General features: G+C 39.9%; 3 protein-coding genes across 3 annotated transcripts in view; 2 read left to right on the top strand and 1 right to left on the bottom strand.

Moving 5' to 3' along the window:
• LOC133991890 (uncharacterized) overlaps positions 1 to 24,095 on the bottom strand; it is a 527,851-nt gene that overhangs the window by 222,770 nt on the left and 280,986 nt on the right. The gene's annotated exons all lie outside the window — the stretch shown is intronic.
• Positions 1 to 24,095, top strand: part of LOC133991866 (NACHT, LRR and PYD domains-containing protein 14-like) — a 721,507-nt gene that overhangs the window by 517,957 nt on the left and 179,455 nt on the right. The window lies entirely within an intron of this gene.
• The window catches only part of LOC133991878 (LIM domain-binding protein 3-like), a 56,451-nt gene continuing 45,601 nt past the window's right edge, over positions 13,246 to 24,095 (top strand). Inside the window, exon 1 of the mRNA XM_062430473.1 lies at positions 13,246 to 13,341. Within this exon, the coding sequence (XP_062286457.1) occupies positions 13,246 to 13,341 (96 nt within the window). The remainder of the gene's footprint in view (positions 13,342 to 24,095) is intronic.

The raw sequence follows: 24,095 nt of genomic DNA, 5'->3' as shown, positions 1-24,095 counted from the left end.
GGTTGAGTAGCTGTGATTGAAGTGTCATTTTAACAACTTTTTTCTTTTGTTTGTTTTTCTATATAGTAAAATTAGATAAAATTAGACATGATTTTCATTCTTTTCACTTAATTTATGAAAGAAATCTCTGCACACTTGAGTAGAGTAGTGGCAGGTGCATGAGAGGAAAAACCCTCCTGCACACTGTCTCACTCACTGCTGTATGTTTATTGATTATTTATTGATGGATAAATAAACCAATAGCAGTGAGCGAGTAATTGTGCAGGAGGTTTTTCAATTAAAAAATTTAACTATAATTAAAAAACACAATTTTCAGTGTTAAAACCCAAGCTGAAGTTTTAATAATGTTTATTTATATGAAAAACAAACCAGACTGACAGGCAGCTGTTGCACTAAAATGATTAAACACTACCTGATGTGATATGATGTGAGAATATGGTGGCAATGACGACGGTCAACAGAAAAAATATCAGAGCCCTTTGTCTAAAACTCCTGCCAAAGGTAAACATCAACACAAGCAAATAGATATTTAGGCTTCTACAGTTTCTGCGAATAATTTGGGAAAATAAAAACAGAACTCGGATTATTTCGGATTATTTTAAATGCCATGATAGGAGCAACGTGGCCGAGATCAGAGTGATTAAATCAGAAGTGTAACATCAGTCTGTCTTTATAGTAGTAAAATACGAGTATGTTATATTTTAAGTTTAATCCAAAGAAATCCGTTGAGCTTCACCTGACTTCTCACTGTTACAAACAGACAGAGTGTTTCTCTCTTCAGGCCGTTTAGCAGAAGTATTCACTGATTCAGGAGATGACTTTTTTTTTTAACAAACTGTGTGTGTTTTTTTTTCTGTTTGTGTTTATGTCGTCTGTTGCTTCTGATTTCTTTATCCATGTTTTTTCCGGCTCTGTTCTGAGCAGAGTGAAACTAAAAAGGACTGAGACGCAGTATAAACTTGTAGTTATAAAACTCAGGCTGACCTACAGTCACGTTGACACCATCTAGTGGTCAGACTCATTATGACACCCTTCAGATAACACAACAAGATGACTTTTATAAGATGGACATCATTTAAAAAAACATAATAAGATAAGATAGATACTTTATTGATCCTTCACAGCAGCTACATCCACAATTAAGACAGCCACATGTAACATCATAAAGAAACACATCTCTGACTATCCAATGGACTAAAAAAACTTATCTTAACTATAAATAATAATAAAGTATTCAGTGTGCAAAAAATGCCAGTAAAAGTGCTCTGCAGTATCTAAAAAATATCTAAAAGACCTAAAAACACCTAAAAAACAGTGTTTGTAACTTTAAGGAAGTATTAGTATTAGTATTCCAAGTGATCATTTTAACTCAAATTATGATCTTTCCTTAAGCCTAACAAAGTGTTTTTTAAGCTCAAACCTAATCAGACTTTAACCACAGAGCTGTCACATCATAAAACATCATTATTGTTTAACCTGCCTGTCGTCCTCCCGTCTGTTTTGACTGTTCCTTCTTTCCTCCCTATCTTCCTTCCGTCTGTCCTTCCTTCATTCCTCCGTCCTTCCTTCCTTCCTTTCCTTCCTCCCTTCCTTTTTTCCTTTCCTCCCTCCCTCCTTCTCTCTTTCATTCCTCCCCACTACCTTCCTTCTTTCCTCTTACCTTCTTTCCTTCCTTCCTCCCTTCCTCTTTTCCTTTCTCCCTCCCTCCCTCCTACTTCCTTCCATCTTTCTTTCCTCCATCCTTCTTTCCTTCCTTTCCTTCCTCCCTCCTACCTTCCTTCCTCCCTTTCCTTCCTCCCTTCCTTCCTTCCTTCCTTCTTTCCTCCCTCCCTCCCTCCTTCTTTCTTTATTTCCTCCCCCCTACCTTCCTTCCTCCATCCTTCCTTCCTTCCTTTCCTTCCTCCCTTCCTTCCTTCCTTCCTTCCTTCCTTCCTTCCTCCCTTCCTTCCTTCCTTCCTTCCTCCCTCCCTCCTTTACTTCCTCCCTCCCTCCCTTCCTTCCTTGACTCAAGGACAACAGGAGGGTTAAACAGTGATGTGTAACTGTTTATCCTCTGGTATTTCTTACATCAGCCACTAGATGGCGTAAATGTAACTATAGGTTGTTTTTTACCAGCAGTCGTTTAATTATGAGGATGTTTTTGTATAAAACCCAAATTCAGAACCCAACTTTTAAATGTATAAACCAAAAGCCTTCTGATTGGCTGCTGTTAAACCCGCCCCTCGAATAGTAATTGTCCAATCATAGCTTAGCAACTGTAACTAGGCAAGTTAGAGTGATGCTGGCTTTATAAAGAGCTTGGATGGTTCACGGTAATAAACAGTATTTATTTTCAGGGTTACAGGTTAAAAAAAACCTCAATTTATGCAGAGTGCACTTTCATTAGTGACACCAACAACACTTAATCCCTTCAATATAATTTAATTTATAATTTCTATATTAAAGGTGAAACATTTCAATGAATCCTTTCCTGAATCTCCCGCTGAAAGACAACCAGCAGCTGTTCAGACTGTTTAATTGACTGTTTAATAGTTAAAGCAGGTTTAAAGAACACTAATTATTATTCAAAGCGGAGCATTTTTATGTATTAAAACTTGCAAGAAAGGGATTTTTAAAACAATCACAACTGAATATAAAAGCCTTTGTCTCCACCTCATCTGGCTGGAGAAATATCAAACTTATTCCTACTGAAATGTGTCAGTTTTATTTTATTTTATTTAAAATAACAACTAAAAAAACATCTTCAAACCTGCAGCCAGCCAAAGGATTTATAAGATGAGACACTTTGTTCTTCATCTACTTCCACCCATAAATCCTTCATTTAGCCTCATTAAAATGACGACCAGCATTAAAGCACTGATATAAGATTCATAAAGGAACTATGCAACATTTTGAGAAATCCTCTTTTTCCGTCAGTTTTAGTTGAGTAAAGTGGGACAGAGCAACTAAAATGCATCAATCTGTTCAAACGGGACTGATGTCAAATTAAACCTTAATTAAGTGATGTTAACAACAGTCATCAGACTGTGTTTATTATTTATTCATGCATCATTTACTGTAATATAATGAAAACATGTTACATTTTTTATTTAAGTGAATTTTTTATTGTTTATCTTTGAAAAATATGGTTTTATTAATGTGGGACAGTCATATATGTTCCTTAAAATGGTGAAATGTTTTGTTATTTTAAGGCAGAATACAGATGTTTTATTACCAATATTGATATATAATATAATACATTACTATGTGTAACTTTGGCCTTGAGTATTATTGAACAGAGAAGGTTTTATTGTATGATTGAAGGTGAAATGTTAGACTTTCAGTGACAAATAAGGGTTAGCAAGATGAGCAATTCATAAATATGTTAAACATTTGCACCATTTTTTACCAAAAGTAAGACTGAATGCTCCTGAAAATGTCAAATGGTGTAACCACAAAAGAATGATAAATATTACATATTTTATCACCTACAGTGTATTTAAGTGGACTTATACTAATAATGACTTCATTTAAAACATGTAAATGTTTCCTGGTCTCCATGGTAACCCAGAGTAAATGTAATATGTAGAACAATTGTATTCCATTACCTTTATTTAATATAAAGTTATAATGTAAGATCATGCCAAACTAGTTGATATGGTGTTTTATTGAGAATTTACTGTTTTTAAGCAAGTTGAATTATTTGGTACAAAGTTTTTATGGTTACACCACTTAGACATTTTTGCCATAATCCTCTAATATATTCTCTCTAAATGGATTAAAAGCAGAAATTTGATGCTGGGTCCACAAAAAAAGAATGTGTGAAGTTATTCATACGTTTATTTTCACATTTTAACCTTTTAAATTTAAACTAAACCTCATGGAAACATACAAACCCTCATTGACCCTTTATATATTTGCATTGTTTCTTTGAGTGTAACATCTGCATTCACTTCTCTGATATGATTAGAAAGATAAAAGCAGATATATATAAATATTACTGAAGTGCCAACTGCAAACATGGTTCCACTTTACTCTAATTCAGTCCTTATTTCCCGCCTCTGATGAACAGTCGGCTTTGTTTCCAGCGAGTCCGAACACATCCTGAAACATCTGAGTGAGATTTAACATCAATAAGAATTTTCCAAAATGTAAAAGTTTCTCCTCGTCTCAGTGAATCCTGCAGAAGCACTTTTTTTTAAAAACAGAAGAAACCAGAAATATTTAAAATGTTTTTAAAGTTTCGCTGTGTGCTCATTGTTCATTGTTCAGTTCGTGTTTTTTTTTCTTTCTTTCCTTTTCATGCTTTTATTCAACCTGTGTATTTTACTGAGGGGCAGCGTGTCGTAGATGTGACTGTGACGTTGTTGGTGCTTTGTTACGGGGGGAGAAAAGGGACATAACTGTTGATTGTAACGCAGCTGTTGATGAGCCTGTGTGACGTTATATTTATTCCCTCCAAAGTGTAATTGGATGTTTTTAAATAAGAACAAAGAGTAGTTCTTGGTGTGGACGGACCTTTAGCCACGTTGAATCAATTGTTAGCTAACCTTAAAATGTGTTGCTGCTGAACTGAAACACATTTTAGAATCAGATATAATCTTTGAGTTAAACTGGAGCAAAAGGTTTCAGCGGCTGAACTGTTCGTTAACCAGAATCAACACTTTAACAGCAGCTAATCTTGACCAAATGTTTTAGATTCAGCTCTAATGAAAGATTCAGTATCAGGTTATTTAGCCTTGGAGCGAACATTAAACCATAACCTGACCTCAGTTAAACAGAAAGCAACCAAACACACACCACTCTTACCCCTTTTCCAACGAGTTGGAGCCGGTGCTGGTTCTGAGCCAGAGCCTGACTAAGCACCAGCTCTTTGCTTTTCCACCGCCAAAGCTCCAGCCCCGAGCCTCAGAACGGGAACCAGAGCGAATACCAACTCTTTGCTGGTCTAAAGCAAGAACCGATTACGTCAGTGGGTTGGGGGCGGGGCTAACGCTTATTAGCCGGCTAGGGTGGTCATTTACAGAGGGTTAAACATTTGTTGATTAAAAGCACCAGTTTTTGCCAGAGCTGTCTTCGTCTTCTTCTTCTTCTTCTTCTTCTTCTTCTTCTTCGTTTCCGGCAGTGAAACTTTCACTGGTGAATCATGGAAGTGCTTCAAGGGCGCGCGCTGGCTACGTTATACAGTGACGTAATCGCGTGGCTCCTTGCTGGTGGAAAAGCAACAGGTTCGTAAGAGGTGTTCCGGTTAGCACCAACTGAGCACTGGCTCTAGCACCAGCTCCGAACCAGCACCGGCTCCAGCTCGGTGGAAAAGGGGTATCTGACAGCTTCGGTTCAGTACAGTTTAGATCGTTGTTATTTTTTACAGGCAAACCTCGTTAACCTCCTCATCTTTCCTTCTAGCGCCTGATGGCAGAAAGTATAACGTGGTTCATGTATAATGCAGTAAATCTCTGCACACTGATGCAGATGTTTGATCGGTTCTCGTGTATTAAAGTTTCTGTTCTAAAAAAGACTGAAAACAGGAAGAGATGATTTATTGTAGATTTATTACTCCTGTTTACTTCAGTGTTGCTTTTATTTATTTTTCTAAATAAATATCTATTATTCACCATGTTCAGAGTGGAGCGTCTTCATTTGTGCTTTATTCCCTTCAGAGATGAATCAGGACATGAATGTATTGTTCCTCATTAAAGGACAGTTACACCATTTTCCAGCAGTCAGGTTTTCCTCTCTGTAATCATTCCTCCTGTTCATACTGAATATTCAAAGATCTGCTTCTAATGTGCTTCCACTGTCAGTGATGGAGGACTAATTTAAAAGTAGCTGATCAGCTTCTATTGAGCTTCATCAGTGTGAGTTATTATATCAGTGATATCTGACACATTTACAGTCTTTTTAGCATCAGATTCCCTCTTAGTGTTTCCTGTTGAGCTGTGGTGTAACCATAGTAACACAAAGACTTTGCTACTAAAAACACTGTAACGCTGAAACATAGAAGATGAAGATTTCACTCATTTACTCTCCTCATTTCTTTCTTTCTTTTTCTTTTTTCTTTCTTTTTCTTTCTTTCTTTCTTTCTTCATCTTCTTCATCCTCCTCTTTCTTTCTTTCTTCTACCGATTTGACTCATTTGGATGGCTGAATCCAATCCAACTTTATTTGTTAAGCACTTTGAAACAACCAAAGTGCTGTACAGAAGAATAAAACGTATTTTTATTACTCTCTGGTGTAAAAATGAACAGTATGTAAGAGTTTATGACTATTAATGACTTTCTGATGATCAGATCTACATGATTATAAATTATAATTAAAGGGTTTTCACATTTCACATATTCCAAGTCATCAGGTCTGCAGCTTTATTTAATGACATTAATGCAAATAATTCAAGTCTGCATGTTAATTAATGAGTTTTCTTTCTTCCTTTATGTGCATGAGTTAAAAACCAAACTTTGTAATCTGAGTTTTCTGTAATTTAACGGGTTATTTTTATTAAATTATATAAAGATAAGAACAGTTCCTCCTCTCAGGACTTTGAGGTGTTTCCTGTCAGGCTGCTGCCTCTTTAAATAAAAACCGTGCTAATGAAAATCCACCGTTAACACCCTCCTCCTCCTCCTCCTCCTCTTCCTCCCCCCCCTCCCTCCTCCTGTCCAGCCGGGACCGGAGCAGGATCCCCGGGTCCCGGACCGCAGCTTGTCCCGGTCGGTGTGTGAAGGTCTGTGGAGCTGCAGAGACACCTGAGACCAGCAGCAGCTACAGGTGAGCTCTTTACACACGCTCTCCACCTGTTAGAGCCCACGTGCCGTCTGCTCTCTCCTGTTTAATCCCCTCATCTTCATCATCTTCATCATCCTCACCGGCCGGCAACAAGTGGCTCCGCCCGGCGGGGCTGCAGCTCTGAGCCCCGCTGCAGGTCTGCAGGTCTGCTGGTCTGCAGGATTCAGGCCTGAAGAGTCTCTCAGAGTTCAGCTTCATGGTCTCTGTGTTTGGGTTTCAGGAGTTGCGCTGAGTTCCGTGCACGGTGCAGCCCTGCGGGGCGGAGCGGGAGCAGGTGGGCGGTGTCTGTCTGCAGATCACCTGAGGTAAGAGCACACCTGTCTGCTCTCATGTAGCTCAGGTAGCGTGTTTTATCTTAACTATGGGTTTATTCAGACCTGCAGGAGCACAGTCTGAGTTTAGCTTTTCACTTGCATTTATATTTTATTTTGCAGTATTTGTATCAATCATACAACATATTGTACATAATGCAAACTGTTCCAACAAACAAACAAACAAACAAACATCCTCCCACCTCATAACCAGGAAGGGTCAGCTACTTCTGGTGGTCTACTTCTCGTGATTAAAGAGACAAGTAACTAACTAAACACATTATTAACAGAGACAGAGATGACCAAATACATAAATACCATTGAAAAAGTGAGAGAAACAAGGTGTAAAGATGATTAATTAATGATAATGGGGAAAGTAAGGATCATATCACAGCCCCTTATCTCATGTCTGCTCATTACAAACAATGTGCATCCACTTGGTCTTTACTCTGGTTCATATACAGAGTAAAAGTAAACGCTCCACTGTAGTAGTTAAATGTTTCTGTTCTGTCCTGCAGCTTATATGACGTCCTCTCATATGCAGATACTTTACCTAATTCAGTCACCAATCATTCAACAGAGGGTTCTGAGTTTAGTTTGTATCATGACGTTTTTGGTGCTTTCATTGAATCACTGCAGGAAATGAACCTGAAATATAAACATGTGTCTGTATTTTTAAAGTACTCTCTAAAACCAGACTGTGTTTTTATACATTTACACCCAATAACTAACAATTATTATCCCATTTAATTCTTTATTTGTTTATTTGTTGAGAGACAGGTCCATCCAGAGTCTGTTGTTACTCTTAAAAATGTCATTTAGTTCGACCAACAGTCCAAAACTATAAAAACGATCAGTTTATTATCACAGATGAGAATGAAAACTAGACAATATGCATGTTTAGGAAGCTAGAACCAGTACATTTTACACAAATAATTGCTTTAAAGATCATTCTATCATCTCGTCTATCAACTAATCGCTGCAGCTGTAATTCACTTAAAGTCTCCCTCCACTGAGAATCCTGTTTCTCTTCATTTCATTTTGCTGGAGGAGGAAAGTTTCTCTGAGCTCAGCTTTAAATCTCAGTTTAACTCATGTATGTATAGAGCAGGATTTATGACATCACAGCTAGTTTGGAGCCAATCGTGGTTCAGTATGTAACTTAAATAAGTGTGAAGCCTGCAGGTCACCAACACGGAGACTTTACATAATATTCACACAACAGCAGTGGATGGAAGGAAGGATTAAGTCACTTTTTCTTTTGCTGATATTCTGGAAATTCGGTTAAAATTTGCACTAAATGTAGATGGAAACCTGTCTGCTGTGTCTGCATGAGGTGAGCCCAAAAAACACACGTTAAAACCCTGAAATAACCTCAATAGGCAGCAGATACTAGTCTCTATAATGTGATGAACACACGCACACGCACACACACACACACACACACACACACACACACACACACACACTCAGCCAGTATCCAGTGTATCAGACTGTGTGTGAGTGTGTTATTTACTGAGCTGACCTTTAACTTAACAAGGCGGCTCAATTAAGAAGTTGTTTAATATGACAGTCTGCTCGCAAGTGTGTGTGTGTGTGTGTGTGTGTGTGTGTGTGTGTGTGTGTGTGTGTGTGTGTGTGTGTGTGTAAAGTGACACTCGTAAACTGTCCCAGAGTGATTAGTGTAACCTCACTCCAATTCACACTGTAACCCTAAATTAAAGTTTTGCATCATTAGGTTCGGTCTGTGGTCCCTACAAGGTCTGTGTTTATAAAAGTAAAGGTCCCCATGAGGCACACACACACACACACACACACACACACACACACACACACACACACACACACACACACACACACACACACACACACACACACACACACACACACACTCGTCTCATGTAGCTGTGAATGGTTGTTCCTCTGCTCTCTATGAAGGGCAGTGAGCAGCGGGTTACATAGCAACAGGGATTCAAGTCGGTTTGTTTTCTAAACTCGAGGCTCTAAAATGTCGTGAACTCAGTCTAAACCATGCAGGGAGTTCCGGTCTTCTGAAATGAGGCCAACGCGGAAGTAACTTAAAACAGCATTCTATCAAAAGGCCACCAGGGGGCGACCGGTTTGGTGTCAAAAGGACTTCCGTCTCTATACAAGTCAATGGAGAATTCACCAACTTCTCACTTGATTTCTAACCTCAGTAAACGTTTTCAAAAATGTGTTTATGGTCTCAATCGCTAGTTTAAAGCCTTCTTCAATGCAGTATGATGTTCATTTGGGACATTTTGGCCTCCCTGATTTTATATGTGACGATAAAGCAGGGTATGCATTAGGGCGTGGCTACGTGGTGATTGACAGGTTGATTGGTTCACAGGTTCAGGAGGGCGCCGCATGCTCCTCCTGATGCCCATATAAGTAGAATCCATGTTTTTATTTTTCCCAGCATGCACCTGAAATTGTCAAGATGGCGCTGCTCAGATCCGATACTATTGGCCTCCGAGCAGCAGTCCACAAACCAATGGGTGACGTCACGGATGTTACGTCCATTTCTTATATACAGGCTATGGTTAACACATGACCTGCTCTAATGGGTCAGCTCCACCCTCTTCTCCAAATATGGTCACATCTGGCTAACGTGGCGACGGTCAAATCACTTAACCAATCGGTGACGTTGCAGTGACTACATCGTCTTTCTTTTACAGTCTATGGTTAAATCTAATCAGCAGTGGAGATAAAACATTTAAAGTTTGTCCTGAGTGAGGTCATGTTGTCATAAATATCTGCAGGTTTCATCCTCTGAGGAGCAGGAATGTGATCAGGACATTATGAAGAAGAACAGTATAGTCAGTAGTTGTGGAGATGTTCAGAGAGGATGTTTCACATTTTCCGTGAGTTTCGTGGCCTCCGTATATTCTGCTACATGCTTGGAAAGGAGGGGGGGGGGGGGTTATTCAGTTGGACTGCTCGATGCCTCTAAATCTGACACACTGGTCCTTTAAAAACATTGAAACCAGCTGCCTGATGGCCTGGTGGACTCTTCAGATTCCTCCCTGTGACAAAGGCGTCTAAACTTAGCCGGTGATATAAGAGTCTGAGCAGATCAGGCTGCTCTGAGATCAGCCGTCACTCTCTGCTGGACTCAGTGCTGAAGACTCACAGACATGTTTCACACATTACACATTATATACTACACGCCTAATACAGACATGCAGTCAAAGTCTTTTTCTCACAGACGAGGTCACATGACTCTCACTTCTCTCTTTACTACAGTTTATATCAACATGAAACTGAATCATGAGGAAAACAGATGATCAGCTGAGTTAGAAAATATCTGAAAATATCTGATTCTGTGATCAGAAGTCGAAGCTCTGGACATAAAAACATCCAACCCACGAGCTTCAAATTCAGCCAACGTTTAAAGAAAGTGTCAGAGATAATAGTTGCAAATATACACTCATGAAAATGGTTTAAAAAAACAGCTGAACCACCAAAAACTATAGAGGAAGATTCAAAACATGATTACGGAGGTTAAATCCAGCTGAAAGAAAGTTTACACGCTGTTTTTGTTTAATTTAAAGAATATTATATAACAGAAACGTTTGTGTTGCTGGTTCGTGAAACCTCACACATGCTGACAAGCTGTGTGTGTGTGTTTGTGTGTGTGTGTGCGTGTGTGTGCGTCAGGGAAACCTCCACCTGTTGTTAACACTTGCCAGTAAAAAACACCATCATCATCACTCTTGATGTCCATCTGTTACTGAAGCTGTTTATGTTCTGACTGCTGTCATCACTGTTAAACCTGTTTGTATTCAGGAAATTTAAACCATAAATCTGCTGATGTTCTTTATTTATTCAGATTGAAACAAACAAATAACTCATCTACTAATAACTACTGTGTGTGTATTAGACTCTGATATATCTTATTCCTCTGCTGTTGTCTAAAAACTATTAAACTATTAAAAACCCGTCAGTGAGTCACACCGCTGCACCGGGTCACATGTTCCTTCATCACACTGTAAAGATCATTTTCTCTATTAACCCTCACAAACAGTTCAGGGCCACAAATATACACATTTCTTTTAGCTGGACTTTTCCTAATGTGACCCACAGTATACAAACATAGAAATAAAATGCATCATTTTTATATTTATGCAAATGTTCAAATTTGACCTCTGCTTATAAAAAAAAATCAGAAATCAGCATTTAAACACATTCTAGTCATCATCATTAATAGTGATTGTGAATGTCTTTTTTTCACAAGATTAATTAAACATATATACTGATGGTGAATTTATGAATGTGAATTAGTGTAGAGACTAATTATGAGTCAGAATATGAACAGTATGTAAAGGGTTAATCAATGAGATTGGCAGCAATAACAACAGCGCCAAAACTGAACATTAAAATCAAAATGGTCGACTTCCTGTTGGAGTTAGGGTATGGGTCCAATAGACTTTATTGTGCGTCATTAGATGATACATGGGTGAACCAAATTTCGTTCATCTACGTCAATCTGGAGGGAGGGGCTCAATTTTCTTAATTTTCTAAGGGGTGCAGTGGCGCCATTTGGCTAGCACTTCCTTTTTTATGGCGAAACATTGAAATTCCCTGCATCGCCATGGCAACCAGGTATAAAGGAGGAAAAAGATTTTGATACAGTTTCATCTCCAACGTCTCAAGATGTTTCTGAGTGAATATGAAGTTGGTGTTATGAAATCTCAAGAAGAAGTTTGTTACAGTACGATACGTGGAAATCGCAAAAATTGTGCGAAAACCGAAAATTTGATTCAAAATTGCTGACTTCCTGTTGGAGTTAGGGCATGGGTCCAAGAGACTTATTTGTGCGTGTTGACATGATATATATGTATACCAAATTTCCTTTGTTTAGGTCAATCTGGAGCAAGGGGCTCAATTTTTTAAATTTTTATTTACCATAAAATATCAACTTTTTCACCGGGTCTGAGGTGTGTGCAAATTTTCACAAGTTTTCTGACACGTTATGATTATGGTTATGATTATATTTATGGTTATAGTTATGGTTATGGTTATGGTTATGGTTAGGCTGCCGAAAATGTGATTGTTTTGACAGAAGAACAAGAAAAATAATTCCTACAGATTCAACAGGGCCTCACACAGGTTAGATCGTAGTTAAACTTCACTGTTCACTTCACGGGTTAACGCCTCCATCCATCCTTCCTCCTCTGAATGAAGATATCTGTCCACACATGAATATATACATACATCATATGAGCTACATCACTGCTCCACCTCACTGTTACTACGGCAACTAGATGGCAGCTGTCAATCAAACTAAACTGCAGGTTGTTTATAGCGACTGACGTTGCGACCTTTGTTTGGGACGGATTTAATGATTAATATAACTGATAGCTGTGGTCGCATGCCTTGCTGTTGGGAACTTCAGCAGTGTTATGTGAATGTGTGCTATGTGTGTGTGGGGGGGCAGCGTGGGGGGGGGGGGCGGCGTTGAACCTGCGACCTCGCTGTAATAACCCGTCTGCTGCTGACCTTTCTGCTATCGGAGCCACTCAGCTCGTGGCCTTTACGTTTCAGCTTTTATCACCACAAAGATAATGAGACGTTTCCTGGTATCGCCCCTGATTGGGTGCTAGGGAGACCCTGGGCGTGACGGTGGAGGGGGGGGGGGGAGTTATAAAGGAGGACTAGTGGGGGGTCTAGAAGAATCTGCTGGGTCTATATTAGCTCTGGTGAATCACAGCGAGCCTGGCATACCGGGTGTCCCCTTTCACGCCATATAAGTCCACCCCCCCTCCTTTCCTCTCAGCCCCCCCCTCACCCCTCCTCACCCCGCCACCCCCCACACCCCACCCCACAATGCCACAGTGCTATCTCTGGCTATTCTTAGGCTGTCACTTCAGCCTATCTGAGCAGGCGAGTCCTCTCCTTTTTCCTCTCTCAGCTTCTTCTTCTTTCGAGCGTTTCACACCTTTTTTTTATTCCCTTCTTCCTTCACCTGTTTTTTTTTTTTTTTGACACCCCCCGTTTCTTCTTCTCTGTCTTGTTTCAGAGGCTACTCGCCGCCGCCGGCTCCAGCTCCCGTCCTTCGAGCTGCTGTGGAGGTTTTTTCATAAAAGTTTTGGTTTAAATCGCCGTCGTCTGTTTTTTTAGGAGGAACTTTTCTCTGTCGTGTGGAAGAATGAGCGCCTACAACGTGTCGCTGCCCGGCCCCGGACCCTGGGGCTTCAGGCTGCAGGGGGGGAAAGACTTCAACATGCCTCTGACCATCTCCAGGGTAAGAACCTGCTGAAAAAAACACTTTTTCATTCATTTGACCTCTTCTTCTTCTTCTGGATGTTGTATACGTGGCCTCAGTTTGGTAGAAGTCTGCTGCAGAGTTTACTGATATGTTCATTGAATTTTCTGTCAATCACATGAATCTTTTATCTTTGGTGACCACTTTCTAAAAACAGTTGTCATGTTGGCGACTTTCTAAACTGATTATTATGTCCTCAACAACACAGAAATGTCTCAGTCCTTAAAAACTTAAATGAAAGAAATCTGCCAGAGCAGAATGAATATTTCAACCTGCTCCCACTAATTAAACGAGAGAAGAATTTCCTTTGAATTAGAGACCTGAAACCTAAAAAGAAACAGTTGGACAACAGGTTTGAGTTTGGTCTCTCTTTAACATTTGATTTCCTGTCAGAAAAAGGCAAAAAAGTCGCTAAAAATACTTCAACAAACCAGAAAATATCAGATTTTCAAATTGAAATCTTCTCGCCTGAATCTTGCAGGTTTTCACAGTGAAGGCAGCTGCTTCTTTCTGCTCATTTTTATACAGAAAATGTCTTTTTCTCACATTGTAATGAGATCAATCAAATGAATGAAGTAACTTTAACAGTATGAGCAAACATATTTGGCTTATGTGAGTTTCTGCAAGCTGTTTTTCATCATTTAAATGAATTAAACGAATGAACAAAAACTGTGGTATGGTCCTTTAAAGTTTCCTTTTCTTACTTATTGTTGGTTCCTGTTGTAGTTTTAAGTTTGTGGATATAAACTGTGATTTTGGGATGATTCAGAAACACAGATGAAGCCTGTCAGGGTTAGATCTGTGGCCCCTGGTGGCCCCAGTCGGCCCCGCAGGGAGGGGGATGGTGGAGGGGGGGGCGTGGAGACTGCCAGGATTTGTCAGCAAAGCCGAAAGCAGAGCTGGACGCCTAAAACTGGAGCTGGTGTTGGTTTCACAGCCTCTCTGAATAGACCAGAGACAGAAAAGTGTGCTTCACTCTGAAGCTCTGTGTCGTCCTGCGGCTCTGCAGCACAACCTGAGCATCTGTTGTCAGGATGCTCTGATCTCTGACCTTTGACTTTCCCTCTGCTGGCTGTTCATAGGTGATATAAGAATAGATGCTCCAGAGAACAACTTTACTGTAATGTGTGAAAAGTATTTTATTATCTGTTTGTTTCACTGTCAGAAGCTTGTTTGTCTGTCAGATCTGATCACTCAAACACTCAATGACTCTGCATGGGGAATACCTCAATATCGATATCGCAACAATATCGTAGAGATGACTGTAGATGCTTTCACAAAATATTTACACTTTGAAGTTTTTTGATAAATAATCATCAGTAATGTGGATTTAATGACAAAGTGGGTAAAAGGTAAATAACAGAAAAGCTAAAACAGTCTGGTAAGTTCAGAAAATTACATACGGTACTGTAATGCAGCCTTAAAATCCAGGAAAAGAAACACACTGATGACATGTCACGATATTACAATATCCTAAATCTAAGACGATATCTAGTCTCATATCACGATATCGATATCAATATATTGCCCAGCCCTAGCTGCAACTAACGATTATTTCCATTATTCTTACCTCAGTCTGAAGAAGAGCAGAAGGTTCGAAATGTGACTGGTGATATCTTATTAAATCATACCTGCATTGGGAGCAGATGTACCTGCATTGGGAGCAGATGTACCTGCAGTGGGAGCAGATGTACCTGCATTGGGAGCAGATATACCTGCATTGGGAGCAGATGTACCTGCAGTGGGAGCAGATGTACCTGCATTGGGAGCAGATGTACCTGCATTGGTAGCAGATGTACCTGCATTAGGAGCAGATATACCTGCATTGGGAGCAGACGTACCTGCATTGGGAGCAGATATACCTGCATTGGGAGCAGATGTACCTGCATTAGGAGCAGATGTACCTGCATTGGGAGCAGATGTACCTGCAGTGGGAGCAGATGTACCTGCATTGGGAGCAGATGTACCTGCATTAGGAGCAGATGTACCTGCATTGGGAGCAGATGTACCTGCATTGGGAGCAGATGTACCTGCATTGGGAGCAGATGTACCTGCATTAGGAGCAGATGTACCTGCATTGGGAGCAGATGTACCTGCAGTGGGAGCAGATGTACCTGCATTGGGAGCAGATGTACCTGCATTAGGAGCAGATGTACCTGCATTGGGAGCAGATGTACCTGCATTGGGAGCAGATGTACCTGCATTGGGAGCAGATGTACCTGCATTAGGAGCAGATGTACCTGCATTGGTAGCAGATGTACCTGCATTGGGAGCAGATGTACCTGCATTGGGAGCAGATGTACCTGCATTGGGAGCAGATATACCTGCATTGGGAGCTGCAGTGTGTTTTTTGCTGTTACAGATGAAGTTATTTGGTCCAGCAGCTGCTTTCTAATCCTGGATGTGTTTGTGTCTATTTCATAACTGTTTCATTATTCTTACCTCATTCATAAAATGTCAGAAAAAGGTGAAAAATGTCACTCAGTGTTTCATAAAGTCCAACCAGACGTTCACAGATGTCACAAAGATCGTCAGTTTACTGTCACAGAGAATAAAGAAACCTGCAGTTATTATTGTGGAACATCTTGCAGCAGTTTTTGTTGAAATTGTTACAGGCTGCATGTTATCATTGTTCAACATATGTGCTGTTTGCTGATTGGACCGTCATGCTTCTCATCTTTAAAGAAACAGCAGTTATCTGTCGGTGTGTTTGGACCAGGGTTATTATAGTTTGAGTTTTTATTCCAGTTTAGTTTTAGTGAGTTTAACATGAACATGATGAAGTCGTTTTAGTTTAATGTTTATGTAGTTTTATTCTTAGTTTGAGTGTTTCAGGTATTAGGAGGAAAGCCTTGATTAGTAGAAGCTGTAAAGGATGAAATAATGCTGACACTGTGTTTGTGTTCTCCCTACTGGTACTAGCCCGTTATCTCAACAAGTCACACTGAATAAAACCAAACTATAACCGTCATGTTACAAGCATTATCTGTGTGATGCTGCTGCTGCGTTTTTATGACTTAATCACAAATTAGGTATATTTTATTCAATATTTTTATTCATGTTTTTTTTAATCTTCATAATTATGTCTCTGTTTTCATCTCATATGTTGTTTTTAAAAGTGCTCCATAAATAAATAGATAGATATTCTTTATTGTCCTTAAAGGCAAATTCATAAATAAATAAATCACTGCAATAAAAAACTCTGTTCTAAAGAGACAAACGTGATTTTAAGACACAGAAAACTGATTATGTGAGTGTGTGTGCATTTAATAAGTTAACTTTTATCCAAAGTGACGTTCAGATGATGTAAAACTTAGTTATTTTCTTTGACACAACTCTTCACATATAGAAAAAGAAACTAAAACTAAAATGAATTAAGATTAGTATTTTAGATCTTTATCTTTAGACTGCAGCAATGTCTGACCCCAGTTCTCCTTTTTGAGCTCACCGTGACCTTTGACCTCTCATGTGCTGTTCTTACATCTCACAGAGAAAGAGAAATAATGTCCTGCAGGTTATTTGTGATTTAAAGCCTCCTGATGCCTCCTGCAGAGAGATTAGCAGATGGAAATATGAGTCAGAGGTTTGAGGAGCAGCGATATATTTAATCCTGGAGGAGTTTTTAATCCTCTCAGAGACAAGAGGAGCATTTACCAAACGAGATGTTTCTCTTCTTCTCTACCTTCAGACTTTAGTTTCTTTTACGTTAATGGTCCTCACGTCTTCATCCTGACATCACAGGACGTTACAGAAAGAGAGATGTGCTCGTGTCCTGATCAGGAGGAAATGTCTGTTGCTTCTTCTTCTCTCAGGAGAATCAGACAATCAGAGAAATCATCTGAGGATTTCTAAATGCATCGTAGTTGTTACCATAGTTCCTGGTACCTGGTACTTTTTTAATATCTGCTCTGCCGAGGTTCGAGGCGATACTAAATGTGACGTCATCAGACTGCCGGCCTCTGATTGGTCAGAGAGTCACTGGAAGAGTCATGAGCCGTCCCACACAAGAATCAAACCCGGCATTTTTAAATACCAACAACAGCGTTACAGAGATTAGTTTCTCTTCTCTTGCTTTGTGTGAGACAGAAAGCCTCATACAGCAGCAAGTACACCATCGCCTCCATGTCCTCCATTGTTTATGTGTTTGTGTCGCGTAGAAAACAAAGTCACGGCAGTTTAACGCAGCGTTGCTATGACAACCCCGCTCACGTTGAGGAGGAACTACAGTAATGGAAAAGTTTCCTGGTACCAAACCGAGTCGAGTCGAGCCGAATAGTGCTAGAACTGTATAGTGGAAAAGCACCATTACATCCTTTACATTTTGTGAAGGACAAACCTCACTAGAAACAATGCTCTCCCTCATTTCTCCTCGACCACAATATAAAGAGCTGCACTAAAGACTTTACATTGGTTTGTTTTAACTCTCTAATTGTTTTCAATATCAGTTTTAACAATGAAAGCTGGGAGATCATCAAGTGAAGAGTTTAGAGACTGAACTGATGGATTTACAACCTTATGATGCTTTTAAAAGTCTTAATAAATGAGCGTTACTCTTCATCTGCTCACAGAGAATCAGTTTCATTGATTAAAACTCACATATTCTTTACATCTCCAGCTCTATATTAATATTCTGAGTCTCTACTGGAATATCATTGTATGATTTCCAGTTTAAAACTCCTTATTTATCTTCTATTTACTACAGTGAGTGACATAGAATTGAATCTATTTGGTCAAAAGTGAAAATTATCCATCAAAGTGACGTCTTTAAATGTCTCGTTCTGTCAAAGATATTTAGTTTATGAAGATATGAAACACAGAAACACAGCAAATCTTTTTGGCGAACATTGAACTGATCATCAGTCTGTCTGCAGCTCTCAACGTCCTGCTGAACACACACACTGACATCCAGCAGCTGTTCACACACACACACACACACACACACACACACACACACACACACACACACACACACACACACACACACACACACACACACACACACACACAGACACTGACATGCTGGAGACAATGATCGATTATTGGTTTTAATGGTTGATAATATATAAATGTGTATATGTAGTTTTAAAGGTTGATAGTTTTGTGTTTGAGTGAGAAAAGGTTTTTCAGGACATTTGAAGTTTTCTGTGTGAAAACAGTATTGATCGCTACGGGGAACCAATCAGAAAAAAAGTGTTTGTCTGGAAATAGTTTTGAGTCTATTATTGGAAGAAGAATTCTAACATTGTCTAGTTCCAGCTTCTTAAATGTGGATATTTTCTGGTTTCTTTTCTCTATGACAGTAAAACTGGTTGTGGACTCTGAATTAGGACAAAACAAGACACATAGCTTCTGGGAAACAGTGATCAACATTTTCATGACATTAAATTTATATACTGAACAATTAATCGATTAATAGACAAGAAAAATAATCTTTGTTTCTGCTCTAAAGCTGTTGCAGTTTCTTAAATGTGGTGATTTGAATCTTTTCTGTTGGATGGATGTGTGGATTTTGGAGTGTTGAGCAGATATAACGAGGTACTTGAAGACATATATGGGTCAATGATAAATAAGGGTTGGCAAGATGAGCAGTTCAAACATACATTAAAACTATACCCTAACCCTTAAAACTAGTTTTAAAAGCAGCATCAGGTTTGTTAAAACAGCAGTCGATAAATTCAGACTGAACTCAGCAGCTCCGTAGCAGCAAGACATCATGGACGTCCGAGTTACGCCCAGTTCAATATAATTAATATTTTTAAAAAAGATCAATAAGAGAAAACTGGATCAATGTGTAATTAAGATTTTATTGTTTTAATAATTTTTTTATAAATGGATGAATACAGAAAAAGACCTTAAACATCTAACTAGTTTAAAACTAGTTTTAAACGTAATCTTTTATTAGTCAGTATGAACAAGAGGAACATGGGTCAGTGATTAATAAGTGTTGGTAAGATGATGAATTCATAAATCAGTTAAACTAGTTTTAAAAGCAGTATCAGGTTTGTTGAATCACGTCATCGACCCGCATACTGTACATATTATAACTGGCAACATGTTTCACTTAAAAGAGAAAATGATTAATGAATAGAGAAACAATCATCCTGACCCCTTTAACTAGAAATAGACGATGTGTTGGCAGAAAAATAAAGACTTCTTCTTATTTATCTTGATGATTAAAAGAAAATCATCCAAAATTAGTCGACATTCATGGTGGCGTCCTGCGTGTGTGTGTGTGTGTGTAGCAGAAAAGCCTGTTAGACACACTCACACTTACACACGTTAATCTGCCGGCTTTCACCATAAAATATGTTAATACTCAGAGACTGAAATAAATAAGCACAAAGCCCACACAGGGACTCTGAGCTTTGTTTGAGCAATATCTGCCGTGTGGCGATAATCTGCCGTCAGGACGGCGGCCGTGTGCGATTTAGGTTTGTTGCCTTTTTCTGGCACCGATGGAGAGTTTTGTGGATGATTGAGGGACGACGGATGCTTCGGTTCATTGTTTGCTCGAGTTCAGAGAAGCAGGTTCAGGGAGCTGTCACGCTGCTGCTCTGGACTCTATATGTGTGTGTGTGTGTCTGTGTGTGTGTGTGTGTGTGAAGGAAGATTAACACAAATAATCTAAACTAAACAGGTTGATTCATGTGAGAATACTCCACAAAAATAAGGCCTAACATTTTACTTTTAATAACTCTGATCAGAAAGAAACAAACAAACGATGATGTGAGGCTCTTCCTTCCTTCTCTCCATCTGTCCGTCTTTCCTTCCTTCCTTCCTTCCTCCCTCTTTTACTTCCGTCCTTCCTTCCTTCCTTCCTTCCTTCTCTCCATCTGTCCGTCCTCCCTTCCTTCCTTCCTTCCTTCTCTCCATCTGTCCATCCTCCCTTCCTTCCTTCCTTCCTTTCTTCCTTCCTTCCTTCTCTCCATCTGTCCGTCCGTCCTTCCTTCCTTCCTTCTCTCCATCTATCCGTCCTTCCTTCCTTCCTTCCTTCTTTCCTCCCTCCTTTACTTCCGTGCTTCCTTCCTTCCTTCCTTCTCTCCATCTGTCCGTCCTCCCTTCCTTCCTTCCTTCCTTCCTTTCTTCCTTCCTTCCTTCCTTCTCCCCATCTGTCCGTCTGTCCTTCCTTCCTTCCATCTCTCCATCTGTCCGTCCTTCCTTCCTTCGCTTTATTCCTTCCTTCCTTCTCTCCATCTGTCCGTCCTTCCTTCCTTCCTTCTCTCCATCTGTGCGTCCTTCCTTCTTTCCTTCCTTGCCCCCTTTCTTCCTCCCTTTCTTCCTTCCTCCCTTGTTTCCTTCTGTCCTTCTTCCCTTTTTTCCACATTTCCTTCCTTCCCTCCCTCATCAGATCATATCTAGCTGTATGAAGATGAGTTTGTCCTTTCTGTCTTAAACTGTCACACATGTGCTGATATAACTGAACTATGAGCTGAATGCATGAGAGGAAAAACCAGACTGAGGTGAAATCATTGAGGCAGCGGTTGCAGTAGTTGGTCAGCACTCAGCAGACAGTGAGGATGATGAGGACGAAGAGGCGACGTGTTAGTTGTTAGCGAGCCGAGAGGTGCTGACACTGAACGATGACGACGAGGCGATGCGAGCGGAGAAGTGAGACGATTAATAAAACATGTGAAGTCTGATGTGACAGCGGTCGCACTGCCACACATCAGATATGAGTCACACGTGTTGCTGTGTGTTTGTGTGTGTGTGTGTCTGTGTGTGTGTGTGTGTGTGTTTGTGTGTGTCTGTGTGTGTCTGCTCTCTCTCACATTAAACTCTGCTGCATAACAGTGAGATTTATTAGTATAATTATTATATACTCCCCGCTGAGGAGTCCAATCCGGCCCATTGTCCTTCCTGTCTTCTTTTCCTTCCTTCTTTCCATCCACCCTTACTTCCTTCCATCTGTCCTTTCTTTCTGTCTTTCTTTCTTTCTTTCATTTGTCCTTTCTTTCTTTCTTTCTTTCTTTCTTCCTGTCTTCTCTTCCTTCCATCTGTCTTTCACTCCTTCCTTCCTTCCTTCCTTCCTTCCGTCCTTCCTTTCGTCCTTCCATCTTTCCTTCCTTCCTTCCTTCCTTCCTTCCTTCCTTCCTTCCTTCCTTCCTTCCTTTGCTATAATGATCCGGCCCAATGAGTTTAAAATGCATCAAGACAGGACATAAAAACAACTCTCTCTCTCTCTCTCTCTGTTTCTCTCTCTCTCTCTCTTCTCTCTCTCTCTCTCTCTCTCTCTCTCTCTCTCTCTCTCTCTCTCTCTCTCTCTCTCTCTCTCTCTCTCTCTCTCAGCTGCTCTAATAAACTTTGTACAGTCTCTGTGAAAGCCGAGCTGTGTGTAATCGGACTCCTGCTGTAACGCATCCAGCTGACTCAGCTTTCTGTGAGCCACTTCCTGTTACTGAGCAGGGGAACCCCGCCGCTGCCACAGCAGGGAACCCCACATCTGACATCTTTAGAGTTATTATATGTTATCTGATAGATTATAATAAAGCTTATTAAAGTCTCTGCAGTCAGGACGATGAGAAAGCTCAGAAATCAATCCCTCTTGTTGTCTTCCAGTCGACTGTGCAACTGTTGTCCTCCTGGGTGAGAATTGACTGTTTATTAAGTATAAAATGAAATGATCACCTAATTGTGTGTTAGACCTTGTAGAACCTGATAATGTAATAATTTCCCAATAATGTAATAAAAAACCCATCATCAACAACTCAATAAAAATGTAATAAAACCTGATAATGTAATAATCTCTGTACCGATGATTATTGGGTTAACCTTATTTCTGCAGAACCTAATAATGTAATAATTTCCGAACATTATAATAACATTATATCAGGTTCTACAGACTTTTTTTTACCAACTCCATTCTAACTTATTACCACAAGTTTTACACATATTTTTTTTGGAAGTTATGGTCAATAAGCCTAATTTAAATTGAATTTTATCTAATTTTTTACTTAATGCTTGATCTGTTAAACTTGGGATTGATTCATGGTTTCATTTAACTTTTATTTGACTGAAAAATCCAATCAAAATGAATCAAAAATATTTCAGACAATTAACATTAATATCACATCATTCAAATCATGTTATAAACACAATGAGTACAAAGCATTTTACACTTTATTAAATGCCAATGGAAAAGATCACATCCAGTTTAATGATCAGTTTCAGTCTGAACTCTGACTGATCTGCTGCTGTTTGAGCTTTAATATCAGTCTGATATCTGCAGACTGAACAAACTACCATCACTTCAGCAACAAATGCAGGACCATGTCACCCAGTGCAGTGAATATTGTTCCTTTATTTTGTGTTTTTAATAGTTTTCAAACAAGAACAAAGAATTAAAATATATCAGACTTTGATACACAAACATACTTGTTAGTAGATCAGTTCATTGTTGGTTTAAATTCTGCAGAATGATCCTTTACTGAGTCTAACATGAGTCTGTACAGTTGAGCTCTGCACACACAGGCCTGCAGTGTGGCAGCGAGCGGCTGCTGCTGCTGACAGCAGGAGGCTGTTTTTAGCCTCAGAAGGTCACACACACAGACACACACACACACACACACACACACACACACACACACAGACACACACAGACACACACACAGACACACACACACACACACACACACACACACACACACACACACACACACACACACACACACACACACACACACACACACAGGTCTTATCACTTACCTCCCTGCTCCTGCTGCCTGCGTTGCTGTTCACAGATACAGTTACAGACTCCTGCAGGTTCGCTGTAGTTGAATCTTCTGCTTGTAAACGAGTGTGAGAATTTCCAGATTTACATTTTTTAACTCTATACGAGACATTTAGAGTGTTTTTTACTAATTCTGTATCCCCAGATTCAAAACAGTTGCTGATGATTAAACGAATATGTGAATATGAGATAGTCGCCATCTATCAGAGGTTAGAAACTGTTCAGCCAGTGATGGATGAGACAGCGTTCCTCTGCACAGAGAGACAGAGACAGAGGTTCGGTGTTTAGGAGATGGAGAGCATTAGAAGAGGCCAGAGGACAGAAACTAGACAGTGACATTTGATGTGTTGATGAGGAAATGCTGCAGCAGTAATCTGTTTTCAGTTTGCTTTGGGCTTCACTTCCAGACATCCGTAGTTCAGAGGATGTATGCTTAGAGAGCAGGACGGGTAAAACTCCTGGATGATGTAACGATACTACAGGTTTATATTTCACCTGCTTCTGATAAATCATGTGTTGGACTGTGTGGTGAATACTACAATATCCATGACGCTCAGCTGCTGTTGCTATGGTGAAGAAACCAATCAGAGGTGTGAATTCAAGATTTAATAAACTTCATTGTCTGTGACAGAAATTCGTCTTTGACACGGCGAAATCATAGTGTGTATAGAGTGTATAAAGTGTGTGTGTGTGTGGTGTGTTATAGTGTGTGTGTGTGTGTGTGTGTGTGTGTGGTATAGTATAGTGTATATGGAGTGTATACAGTGTATTTTAGTGTGTTACGGTATATATGGAGTGTATAAAAAGTGTGTGTGGTATGTTACAGTGTGTGTGTGTGTGTGTGTGTGTGTGTGTGTGTGTGTGTGTGTGTGTGTGTGTGTGTGTGTGTGGTATATGACAGTGTGTATGTGGGTCAGTGTGAATAGCTGGTCAGTGAAACTAGGCCACTCTGCAGCCTTCACAGGCCTCATATTGTTCGAGCTCACTGAGCAGCTTCCCGAGAGAG

This window comes from Scomber scombrus, chromosome 12, assembly GCF_963691925.1.
Source record: "Scomber scombrus chromosome 12, fScoSco1.1, whole genome shotgun sequence".
NCBI lineage: Eukaryota > Metazoa > Chordata > Actinopteri > Scombriformes > Scombridae > Scomber > Scomber scombrus.
This window is presented reverse-complemented; position numbering and strand designations above follow the sequence as displayed.